This window comes from Momordica charantia (genome assembly GCF_013281855.1).
Source record: "Momordica charantia cultivar OHB3-1 chromosome 6 unlocalized genomic scaffold, Mcharantia_2.0 BLBB01000006.1, whole genome shotgun sequence".
In the NCBI taxonomy this organism is placed as follows: Eukaryota; Viridiplantae; Streptophyta; class Magnoliopsida; order Cucurbitales; family Cucurbitaceae; genus Momordica; species Momordica charantia.
Window position 1 is genome coordinate 7,977,663 of NW_028275164.1, and position 12,919 is coordinate 7,990,581.

At 36.5% G+C, this 12,919-nt stretch overlaps 1 protein-coding gene across 2 annotated transcripts in view; it reads right to left on the bottom strand.

The window, feature by feature from the left end:
• Window positions 1–12,919, bottom strand: part of LOC111021425 (callose synthase 3) — a 35,836-nt gene that overhangs the window by 14,590 nt on the left and 8,327 nt on the right. Inside the window, exons 17-30 of one of the 2 annotated variants that reach the window (XM_022298389.2) lie at window positions 10,527–10,864; window positions 10,390–10,442; window positions 10,240–10,300; window positions 9,968–10,049; window positions 9,843–9,892; window positions 9,657–9,743; window positions 2,897–3,031; window positions 2,707–2,801; window positions 2,523–2,607; window positions 2,263–2,423; window positions 2,014–2,137; window positions 1,826–1,926; window positions 1,587–1,716; window positions 1,095–1,246 (exon numbers count right to left, since the gene is read on the bottom strand). In XM_022298389.2, coding sequence (XP_022154081.1) covers window positions 1,095–1,246; window positions 1,587–1,716; window positions 1,826–1,926; window positions 2,014–2,137; window positions 2,263–2,423; window positions 2,523–2,607; window positions 2,707–2,801; window positions 2,897–3,031; window positions 9,657–9,743; window positions 9,843–9,892; window positions 9,968–10,049; window positions 10,240–10,300; window positions 10,390–10,442; window positions 10,527–10,864 — 1,654 coding nt within the window. Of the gene's footprint in view, window positions 1–1,094; window positions 1,247–1,586; window positions 1,717–1,825; window positions 1,927–2,013; window positions 2,138–2,262; window positions 2,424–2,522; window positions 2,608–2,706; window positions 2,805–2,896; window positions 3,032–9,656; window positions 9,744–9,842; window positions 9,893–9,967; window positions 10,050–10,239; window positions 10,301–10,389; window positions 10,443–10,526; window positions 10,865–12,919 lie in introns of both variants that reach the window. The other variant, XM_022298387.2, reaches the window with a different exon arrangement.

Genomic DNA, 12,919 nt, shown 5'->3' on the forward strand with positions numbered 1-12,919 from the left:
GGGGATTCCTCTTCCCTAGCCTTTAGTCTGTTTCCTCATTTTTTGATTTATACAAAGAAAGTTTCTTATCTAAAAAATAAAAATGAAAAAGAAAATGAAAGAATATGCGAGCACAAGCAGCTAGACAATACAAAAAGCAACCCAAAGCGAAAGGAGCCAAAACAAAAAAGGCAAAGGTGAACTAAAATATAAGCTATGACCAACACAATTTTGACTATCAATTGCAGAAAGCTAAAAAACCAAAACTTTTTTTCCCATAAATAAAGAAACCAATCAGTCAGTTAGTAGGAGATAGTCGATAAACAAGGGAGAAATGGCATGCAGCAGGGAGAAATGGCATGCAGCAAAAATAGGGAGGGGTAGTGAATGATAGGTACTCGACATCAGTTGCAAGATGCAACATATGAACTGAACAGTGAACCAATGTTTTCAAAGGTGTCGAGGCTTATGCATTGATGCTAACAGGCTCAAAGTTTTAGCCACTACAATATTTAATCCTAAACTTTGGTGGTTTCCTATTTCCCATGCCTTACCACTCTCAAACAATTAATGATGCCTTGTTCCATCAGTCATGCTTTCTCACTGCAAAATTATACTTTTTTCTATGGTGAAAATTGGGAAGTCGGAAAAGGACCAGTTCCTGTCAATTTTTCGAATTAATTATTGCGCCCCAAACAATGAGAAGCTAAAATAATAAGGCTCTGCTACAGAGAACTGGGCTTAATCTTTGAGAAATAAGGATTCAATAAAAATTTAAAGCAATAGATGTTTATGTTGCACACAAAAGGTTGTGTAACTTGGTAGGAAAGAATATTTAAAGATTTTAATTTTTTTACCCAAAAAATAAAACATTTAAATTAACAAGAAATTTGAACCCCCCCCCCCCAAATACTCTCTCTCCACATCTTCAATAAAATAACCACACATTTTGATGCTGCGCAGGTACAAACAGATATCCAATAACTGTTAATATGAACTCGATACAGACATAAAATGATAAGTAAGATTTCAAAATAACAAAATCAAAGGAATGCAACCAAAAATAGAATAAAACAACCACCATGGTTAAAAACATTTAAAATAATGAAGCTTACGAGAAAGAAAGCATGTTCCGGACTTTAGGCGATGCAGGCATGTCCATAAACAATGAATTTGAAAAGAAAGAGATTCGCCTTCTTGCTTCTAAGTTGGATGGTACATCCATGGCAGATTCCTTGGTTGTAAGCAATAGGTAGAGTCGTTTAATCTGAACATACAAGTATACCCATTACACTTCGTGCCACAAGCTAGTCCACAGAAAATAAACTGTTAGAATCCTCTGTTAACCATGTAGCCGACGCTCCTTGAACAGCTTTTTCTTACGTTACGGTAATTAATACATAAACTTCAGGAGTGGCCAACTAGACTTTTGGGAGTTGTTTCTTTCCTTTTTTGTCTATGTTTGTATTCAAGGAATTTATTGTATACCAATAAAGTGTGATCGTTTTGAAATTACATTACATGGAGTCAAAGAGATAAAAGCACGTCCCTAATGCTGTTTCTAAAGCTAGAACCACAACATCAGTATTTATAAATCAAGCACAGACCTTCTCCTTCCAAGCTTCCGTCTGATCAACCGGAAACTTAATGGCTCCAGTGGATGCAAATAATTGATATTGTTGATCCAGTGAAGTCATTCCTTCATGCCAAGATCCTCCATGGAGTGAATCAACCAGACTATTAAAAATTGTTTCATTTTTCCATGTAAGATACATGATAAATGACCAAAAAAACAATATTTAGACGCTATAATTTTTTGGGACATCTCAAAATTAAGATGCAACACCTGGATATATGATCCTCAGGCATGATATCTCTTGTTACATCCTCAAGCATGTCCTGAAATAATATTACCACAGAATCCTTGTCCTCCTGCTTGTTATCCAACTGAAAATTAAAGATTTTACTCGGTTAGATTGCACAAACTGCAATGCAAGAGAAACAGAAGAAAGAGTGATAATTATGAAACTTTACCAAATACTTGGTAAGCTTGACAAAGCGATCATAGAGCTTTGGAAGAGCACTCATCTTGAACTCGCTTATTAAGTTACCCTCTACGATGTGTTTGTCCACCTCAGTAAATAGGATATCTATAACCCTGATAAAATACAACCATCACTTAATAATAGGATAGCTAAAAATAAATAATCAGAAACCAATTGATATCAACTTGTACATTCATTTTGTTCCTAAACAAAATCATATGTCAGAATACAGACTTACTCTTTCTCACGATTGCCTTGGACCAAATGTTTGATTATCTTCCTAAATGAGGCATAACATTCACGAATAGCACAGGACATATAGCTGTCAGCTTCAATTCTCTTCTTCAGCTCCCGATCCTTGCCATTGCTATCTTTAGCCATGTCTAATGCAATTGGAATCTAAATGAAGAAGAATTGTCACTCCACGTTAATAAGCACATGAACATTTCTCCAACAACTGAGGTCCACAAAAAAAAAAAAAAGACAAGTAAGACGAACCTTACTAGCAAGAAGAAACGGAGGCCACTGGACAATGCCTAATTCCGTGTCTGCCCAATATGGAACAAGCAAAAGGTCCATTTCCCTGAAATATTAACAGATTAAGCCAATGATATGCTAACCAAAATAATTCAATGAATTGCATAAATTCAGTACCAAAGATAGCCAAGGAAGATGAGGTTACCTGTTACTTATAAGATCTTCCTCCCTAAAACTACTGATTATTTTATTCCATAGCTGAGCAAATCTTGCAGCCTCTTTCTCTTTGTTAGATGGATTCTGCTGGATAGCCAAAATTTACAAAACATGGACCATGAGAGTTTGGAACAAAGAAAAGAATCAAGAGATTGGAATTTTAGGGAGAGAAAACAAACTGTAACAAAGTTTCTGGACAAAGTCGCCTTCAGTCCTTTCTTCTTAGGCTCACCCTGTTCCTCTGGAATTAAACAGGCATTAAAAGCACTAGGTAATGACTGAAAACGAGACCTAAGCATTCCCAACGTGCGGATCTGAAAAATATTAACATTTTCCTTAAACAGTAGTTAAAGAATAATTAATAATGCTTTTTGAATTTTATTTTAAGTTTGAAGTTAATTAACTTTATTTGATATTTAATAACTTTATTAGCAGAAATGTCTTGGAGGATTTTGACCACATTTTGTGGGCATAATTGTTAAAGCTACTTATTCATTAGCATTTTGTATGACTTATATATAATTTACATATAAAAGTAAATAAAAAATGAATGTCATAAATTTTTTTTTTTTTTGGTGAAAGAAACAATTCCATTGATATATGAAATTACATGGAGCCCATATAAGGCAGTACAAAAGCCCATAGGTGGGTTACAAAAGGCACTTCTAATTGGACAGGAGGGAAGTGTAGCTATAGTAAAGAAAAGTAGGAGAAGTTTTACACCATGATATAGCTTTAAACACTATAGCATCAAAAAAACGATCAAATGATTGTGACTTGTCAATGAAGATCCTTTGATTTCTTTCACCCCAAGTAGTCCACAGAAAAGCTCGAATGACATAGCTGTTCCTTATGTTCCTTTATGTTTTTGAAGGGGTGTCCCATTAAGGTGGCCTCAAGGAGAAGCTTAGGGTCATTTGGTAATGCTGTGGACAAACCCAAAGCCAAGAGGATGACATTCCAAAAATCAGAAGCAAAAGTACAGGAAGTGAAGAGATGTTGTTGAGATTTCATGTTGTTCTTGCAAATGATACACCATTGTGGAGAAATAGCCATAAAGGGGAGTCTTCTTTGTAGCTTATCGTTGGTACTGATGGCTCGGTAACTAAGTTCCCATAGGAAGAAATTCACTTTTTTAGAGCAATTTCCCTTCCAGATAATGTTGTATATGCTAGTTTGTGGAGCTTGGTTGCTATGTGTGAGGTCCTTTGTGAGGGAGCTGGTGGAAAAAGAACCATTTGTTTCTAGTTTCCAGTAAACAACATCCCTATCTGCTGTTAAATGAATCTCTGATAGCCTAAGGTTAAGATCAGCTCATTCAATTATCTCATCATCTTTAAGACTCCGCCTTAATCCCAAATTCCAGCAAGCTATAGATTCGTCCCAGATATCAGAGATTGTGACGTCCTCTCTTGTTGACAAAGCGAAAAGGAGGGGAAAGGATTGTTTAAGAGGCAAACTATTCATCCAAGGGTGATCCCAAAAGGAAATATTCCTTCCATTTCCGGTTTTAAAGGCCAATCGGTCAAAAATCAAATTTTGCATCTTCCTAATGGCAGCCCATGGGCTTTTAGCAGAAGGTTGTGATGTAGAGTCAGGTTTGAGGTTCCATGATGCTTTACCAAATTTTGCCTCGATCACCTTCCTCCAAAGAGATGTTTCCTCTGTAATGAATCTCCATATCCATTTTGCAAGGAGGGTTCTGTTTTTCAGCTTCATATTAGCAATCCCTAGGCCCCCCATATGGATTTGTTGCTGTATAGTGTCTCTTCTGATGAGATGTAGTCCACTATTGTCTTTGTTACCCTTCCACAGAAATCTTGTGTAGATGCTGTCCAAAGTATGTGCTACTTTTGATGGCAAAGGGAAGAGGGAAAGATAGTAAGTAGGGAGGTTCGACAAAGTGGCTTGGATGAGAGTATGTCTACCGCCTTAGGAAAGATAGGAGGATTTCCATGATAGAAGACGTTTCTGAATTTTCTCAATCATTGGGTCCCAAAACGAGAGTGACTGGTGCTTACCATGAAGGGGTAGTCCAAGGTATGTGGTCGACCAAGTCCCCAATTTACAAGCAAATTTGGATTGAAGAGCTGTCAGTTCATCCTCTCCAAGATTTATACCCAAAATTTCTGACTTTTGGTGATTTATGTTTAACCCCGATGCCTCCTCAAAAAGCCTAATGATGTTGAACATGTTTGTGAGGGAGAGGTTATCATAAGGGGAGAAAAGGATGGTGTCATCAGCAAATTGTAGATGATGAATGGCCAATGAGTTGTTTCCCACATCAAAACCTTTAATAAAGTTGATGTTTGCTGCATGTGTCATAAGTATACTATAGACATCAACAATAATAATAAATAAAAAGGGAGAGAGGGGGTCACCTAGACAGAGGCCCCTAGAAGCAGTAAGTTTACCCCGAGGACGACCATTTATAATGATTGAAACATTTGTTGTTGAGATATACCCCCAAATCCATTTTCTCCATGTGTGTCTGAAACCCTTGGCTGCAAGAACTTCATCAAGGAAGTCCCAATCCACTTTGTCAAAAGCCTTCTCAATATCAATATCAAGCTTGATAACCACTCCTTTTCTCTTTTTCTGATAACCACTCCTTTTCTCTTTTTTCTATCTAAATCCTCAATAATTTCGTTAGCAATTAAGGAGGCATCTAGGATTTGTCTTCCAGCCACAAATTCAGATTGCTCCTTGGTAATAGTATGTGGCAGTAAACTTTTACTACCTTTCTGAGAGAACTCTAGCTATAATCTTGTAGAGGCAAGAAATGAGGCTAATGGGCCGATAATCCCCTACCTTCCGAGCATCCACTTTCTTTGGGATGAGACAAATATAGGTTTCGTTGAGGCTAGCATTAATGATGTCGTTCTTAAAAAAATCTTGGAACACTCTCATAATGTCTGGCTTGAGAATGTTCCAAAATTGTTTAAAGAACTCGGCCGTGTAACCGTCGAGACCAAGAGACTTGTTTGATCCCAAATCTTTTACAGCTCTCCAAATTTCTTCCTCAGTGAAAGGCTGTTCGATAAAGGCACTTTGTTGTGGGGAGATCGGGTTCCATTCTAGAGGGGTTGGAAGAAACCTTGTGCCTTCCTTCTTGGTGTATAACCTGTCAAAGAAAGAAAGGAATTCTTGTTCAATTTCCTTTTCTTCAAAAAGGCTAGTGCCTTTGCCTTTGGAAGAGAGGATTTCAGAAATCGTGTTTTTCCTCCTTTTAGCCGCCACAATTCTATGGAAAAAAAAGAAGTGTTTAGATCACCCTCCTGTAGCCATCTGTTTTTGCACCTCTGTCTCCAAAGGGATTCTTCTTTTGCCACTGTAGAAAGAAGTTGAGCCTTGATGGATCTCCTTTGTGTGGATTGTACAGGTTGCAAGAAACCCACTTCTTCTTCCATACTATCCAAATGTCATAAAATATGATATGCTAAGATACACAGTACACTATATGCTAAGATACAAAGTACACATGTCCGGAGCGTGTCCGGACGTATTGGTGTCCGAGACGCGTCCGTGCTTCCTAGCTTATCACCTTCGATATGCTGCTTATGTAACAATGGTTCAGAAAATTTGGACCACCTTTTCTTGCATTGATCAACAACTTCAGATACCTTGTCCTTTACAGCGTGTTTCCTTGAAGGGAAAAATCCAAAATTCTTTGGAGTTGTGCTGTTAGAGCTCTCGTTTGGATCTTATGGAAAGAAAGAAATAATTGGGTCTTCAACAACAATCCTTGCTCTTATGATTCTTTTTTGTAAATGTGTACAAATTACTACTTCTTCTTGGTGCTTAAACCGTAGGAAATTATTTTGTAGCTACAGGCTAGCAATGCTCAAGCTGAGATTGGAAAGTTGTACTTCACTAGTACTTCACTAATCCTCTAATTCTTTTTGGGGAGGGGGTTGTCTCATCCCCCGCGCTTAAGCTATTTTTTATCCTACATATTTTAGGTAAGTCTTGAAACCGACCAAAGTCATAGAATTTTACAACCCAACAGAAACAAGTTTATAGTTTGGGTTGAGTTGATTGGTTTTTCAGGTAATCGGATTTTCGAACACCCATAGCTTGGACAAATGAATATAATAATTTTTTTAAAGAAAAATATAACATTATTATTCGTAGTAAAGAAAATTTAGTCTAAATAAAATATTGTAAGTGGCATATCGTGAAGAATTAGAAAGATTTATTAAAAAAACAGAAAAAAAAATGAGAATGTAAAGAAAATAATTATAATAAAAAATAATGTGTAACCCATGGGGTTGAGTAGTAAATACTATTCAACCCCATGGGAATGTGTAGAGGATGCCAAGGGTTCTTATTACCATGCTCCAATTGAGGGGGGTTTGACTTATGATGTCAAACCCACCTCATTCCAATCTCATCCCTCAAACACCCCCTCCTCTTTGATTTATGATAGATTTATGTAACTTGAAGATCAATCTAAAAGAGAATACAACAGCCCTTTTTATAGATTGGAGCTACGACTATAGGCAAGAGGCTATGGATTTAGATAAACTAGTCATTAGCCAGAACTAACCTAACAAACAAAAGCTCCTAACTAACTAAATGACTTAACCGTATAAGAATATAGTTAGTTACATCAGTTGGAGACTCCATGTTTCCCTTACACGATAATAAAGTTATGCGGGTTCGGTTAAAGGCTTTCCCTAGAACTCTCAAGATTATCACTTGAGCTTTGACGGGTATTCAAGACCTTGAAGCGCTAGCATTCGTCACAAATATTCTTCTGAATAAGCTGGAATCAGTATTGAAAGATAAAAAGATAATACAGTACAACTCCACAAGTACCTCCCCTCTTGAGTATTCTCACCCAAGTCTAAACCCACTAAACTATTGTCTACCTCCATCCCCACCCCCACTTCCTCTATTTATAACCAACTCCTTGGCTAATTGCTAATACTTATTACCCTAATATCCTAACTACTCCCATGAGATGACATTCCTATCACACATCTTTTTTTTTTTTTTGGAAGAAACAATTTCATTGGGTCATGGTATGAAATTTAAAAAAAAAAAAAAAAAGGGAACCCAAATGCAAGGAAATTACAAAAGACAATTCCAATTGGAATGTAGTGAAGCACTATCACACATCTTCCTAAGCACTTTATCTTTCACACCCATTGACCAAAAGGGGGTAAAGTTTGCAATAAAATAATGGACAACAGCAAATTCCCCGTTTTATTCAATCGTATGACAAGATTTTTTTATCGAAATGATCGAGCTTTCATTAAGAAAAATGAAAGAATACATAGAGTCAACCCAAGTGTCACATTTCCTAGAAAATTAACATGGAGTGCTCATTAAGTGTGAGAAACATATGACACAAGATTAGCACCATTCCTAGCACCATGCCATCAAGGGTGGAAATGCACTCAATTCCCAAGTGGGTGAAAAGGTTATATATGAAAAAGAAATGACACCTCTCAAAGAAAGCATAGGGGCACTTAAATCTCCCTGTGGATTGGTGATATTGGTCCCAACACTATAGATTGAAAGAAATAATTCTCAGCACCACCTTACTAAATCTCCCCTATTACCTCCCGTAGATTAGTGAGATTGGTCCCAACACCATAGATTAAAAGAAATAGTTCGTAGTGCGACATAACTAATTATCCCTATTACCTTATGACCTACATGACAAAAGCGCACAAATGGCCAAGCTTAGTCGTAGTCTTGCAGTACTGGTCCTAACCCCTAAAGTGATGGTAGATCACATATGGCCATGAACAGCCCCACTATAAACAGTATCAGTTTAAGTAAAACTTTTCTAGTCAATGTCTATAGGACATGCCTAATCTGTTACCAGTTTAATTACACCTCTTCTATATGTTGTTTAGAGGAAATGATTGAGCAGTTGGCAGGAGAGGATGAGTGGAAGATAACATCTAGAAAATGAGGAGTTTTATCCTGCTCCCATGTTTGTAAAACTCAAATCATATTGCCTCTTCTAGGTAAGCCTGAGATAGTCTATTCTATTTTGATCATACAATGATCTTCTGCAGAAGAACGTGTAATCAAATTGCAACCAGTGTTTGAAGCACTTTGCACAAACAAGCTCTATGTGAATTCAAAGCTAATTTTATGCGGATTAAGTTGTTTTGGAGCTTTGTTATAAGGACAAGGGAGGTGGTGTAAGTGTTATTCATAATAAATTTGAAGCCACAAAAAGCAGACAACAGACACTGTTTGCCAAAGTATGAAGTTTTTTAGGTTTCTATGAGAAACTCATTCCTAATCACAATTCACAGTCCAATTTCAGCCCCCGAACTGATTTCCTGAAAGAAAAGAACTAGAAGTTTCTTCGGAAAGAAAGACAGCAAAATAGTTCAAATATGTAAAAGAAAAAGTTGTGTGAAGCACCATTTTAGCTTTAATAACTGATTTTGATAAGCAATTTACAATGCAAGTAAGCTCATGTGGGATACTACGGTCTTTTATCTCAAGAGGATAGGTAATTAGAGCTCTTCAGCAAACTATGTGATAATCAAGATAAATAGGGAACCTCCGCAGAGATATATGCTCTTGTAGAGGCCCTCAAGAAGTGGGGGCATTATTTTATTAAAAACGAGTTGTGTTGTTTTGGGGTTATCAAATGCTTAAATTATCAATTATTTTTATATCTGTGAGTGTCCAGGCCAGCTTACATGCACCTCGATTACATGCACCTCGATTAATCTCACGGGGCAAACCCTACAACATTTGGTACCGGGAAACACATAGGAATTACTAATTCCTAAGGTAGATGGTCATCATAGACTTAAATTATCAATTTAATATCATCAGCAAGAGATTCTAATAGTTTCATGAACAAAGATAAAGATATGAAAACCAAATCATGATATAAGTGATAAAATTTGACGTGAAAAGTAAAAAAGAAAAAAGGAAGTCTTTAAATGCTACACAAACCTCTCCCAGGCGACGAAATGCACCGTATATACCACCAAATAATGTGGAAAATATGGCATACCAAATTTGGGCATCCATAAAGTAAACCTGAAAACTTTTAACTCATTAGGACAGAACTTTGGACAAAGCAGAAAACAAAACAAAACAAAACAAAAAATGTCTTTTTAGGAATAAAAGAAATCATACAAGAATAATAGGAGCCCAGAGTGCAATGACAACGCCAATATTGTTTTTTGCTGCACAGAAATAAAACAACATTAGAGCTTCATCAAAGTCTAAGGTAACAACTCCTTTACAATTATGTCACCCACCCCGAGGAAAGAACTCATGCCATTGGAAAACAGTTATTCGAACATTCATGATAGCTTTTGTTGGACCTACTAGAGGCTTGATCTGACGAGAAGAAAAAGGAGAAACAAAAATAAGCAAAGGTACCATTGTTTGTAAGAAATAAGCCAACAACACTCCCAGGTAAAGTTTTGGCATCATAGAGAGAGGTCAACAAAAATTCAGCAAATGTTAATTTACTTAAGAGCTGACGGTTAAAAAGCAGGCACAAATGGTCAAGAGAAGATAATAACACCTCTATATAATAACTGAACCCCAACTTGGTTGCAATAAGAAGAACCCAGAATAATGTGTACCTAAAAGTTTGAAATAATATCGATCAAACATAAACAGTAAAAAATTGCTAAAAGCAAGAATTCTTAATTTTTAAAATAATAACTCTTACTTGACAAGAGAAAGTGTACTTTCATGCATTCCTCTACCAACATAAAGTCGTGGCTGCAGATCTCAATGAAAATGCAATGAGAAAATTGAGATTGCAGAACAAGAAAATGGAGAATAACACAATAGCTATTGTTTTACCTGTGACCACCACATCATGAGCATTACAATTCTGTAGTTGGATCTCTCAAGAAACCGACGAATAAAAGGAAATAGAAAGAATAAACCAGCAAGCATATTCGGTGACAAATAGATGACAACAGCCAAGATAAACAAGGAAGGTGAACTTGTACTCTTGCCACCAAACCAGCCTTTGATAGTTTGAGCAAATCCAGATGGATTTTCCCAGCTATAAGCATAAGTCACAGGAAGAATTACCACCCATGCAGCAGCTGAAACCACCTTCAAGATATATCTCAACTTAACGTAAAATGACATACTACGGTGCGCTTTCCAACTAAGAATTACATCAAGCACAGCTGCAGAAGATAAAATATCTCAACTTAACCACCGACAAGGAGGATAGGGAACAAGGATAAATAACACATGACAATAACTAGGGATACACAAACAAACCAGTTCCACGGTTCAAAGATAAAATATCAATGCTTAAACTAAGATCAAGATGCCCAATTGCATGGTAGTTTACAACAAATAATTTAACCACCGTTCAGTTGCTTCAGGAACGGTGGCAATGATACATTTTTGCTCTTATGTTTATCATCTACCTCGTGATTTGAAAACAAGAGAATGGCTGTACGTGTGTGCAATATATTTTTATTTCTCTGTCTTTAATTCAAGTTAAGAAAATTATAATTTCATTTTGAAAGACACTAGGACAAAACACTAGTGATCTCATCCAAAGGCCATTCTCCTATAACATTGGAGCAGTAGTGGTGTTTTCTTTGAGAGAGTGCTTATGAGGATTTGGATCATGACAACGCCAATTCAAATACTCAATTTGGGATAGTAGATAGCTTTTCTAAAGCTTTCAACATGTGCTTGGCTCAAAACAAAGAATGACATAGGAGCCGCTTAATGTCTCTCTTTGGGTATTTGTTTGGTTAAAATACTATTTTGGTCCTTGTACTTACAGCCTATTTTGGTCCTTGTACTTTCAGCCTTGGTTCATTTTAGTCCATGTACTTTGAAAATGTTCATTTTGGTCCATGTACTTTTAAAAAATGATCATTTTAGTCCCTCTTTGCAAGATTTTAACACAAATTTTATACATAATGGAAACTATTTAGTATAAAGTAACGTTTACATTGTAATAAATATATCGATTATAATGTGGTGTTGAAATTGCGATAGAAAATGTGAGTTTTGAAATAAAATGAAATGACTAAAATGGTCACTTTTTTAAAAGTACAAGGACCAAAATGAACATTTTCAAAGTATAGGGACTAAAATGAACCAAAGTAGAAAGTACAAGGATCAAAACAAACATTGTCTATAGATGTGGTGAGGCTTGGGGAAGGAGAAGACCATGTTGTTTGGTCTCTAGGAAAAAACGGGCTTTTTCCTACTAGTACTACGAGGATAAAAATGGGGGAGTGTAACCCTTCTTTAAGATCTCCTCTCATCTCGGCGGTTTGGAATTTCAAAGCTCCAAAGAAGGTAAAAGTTTTTCTCTCGTCCTTAGCCCACAGAAGTCTCAACACACATGACTTACTCCAAAGGAAGTGCAGAAACTGGGTGATGTCCCCTTCAGTTTGTAGCCTTTGCAATGAAAGTAGCGAAACCATTGATCATATTTTTTCTCACTGCCACTTCACGACAAGAGGATGGCATTTCCTTTTGAATATTTTTGTGGTGGCGACATGCTTCCCAAAACATATTGACGATTGGTTGGTGGAAATTCTCCATGGGTGGATGATTCCAAAGAAGGCTAACTTGATTTGGAAGTGTGCTTCAAGAGCCCTTTTATGGCATCTTTGGATAGAACGGAACTCTCGGGTCTTCGAGGATAGAATCAGCCCTTTTGACATTTTTTGTAGGAATGTACAGCACACTGCTTCTTGGTGGTATATTAATTACGGAAAATTCTTTTGTAATATCAACCTCTCCTTGTTCATGAACAATTGGAAAGAGTTGGTCTAGTTTTTGGGTGGGGTTGCCTCTACCCCAGCCCGTTCGCTGTATCTTTCTTTTGTGATTAATGAAAGTTTCTCTAAGTTTCTTATCAAAAAAAAAAACAAACATTTTCAAAGTATAAGGACTAAAATGAATCAAAGCTAAAAAGTACAGGGACTCCATAGTATTTTAACCTACTTGTTTCTAAGGATTTTCATAATTATCCACCATCTCTATCCCTAACTATTAACAACTGGAGAACTCCAATCTTGTTTTTTATGGACAGCTATTGTTTTGGAATGTCATTCTTGTATTGCCTGAAATATCTGAATAAAAGTTTGGCTTCTCATTAAAAAAAAACAACTATCATTTCCTTGTGCACTTCTGTCTCCACAAAGCTTAACTAAGTCCTCACAGAGTACATATTATCTTTTTCAAAATTAAAATCCTCCTTAAGA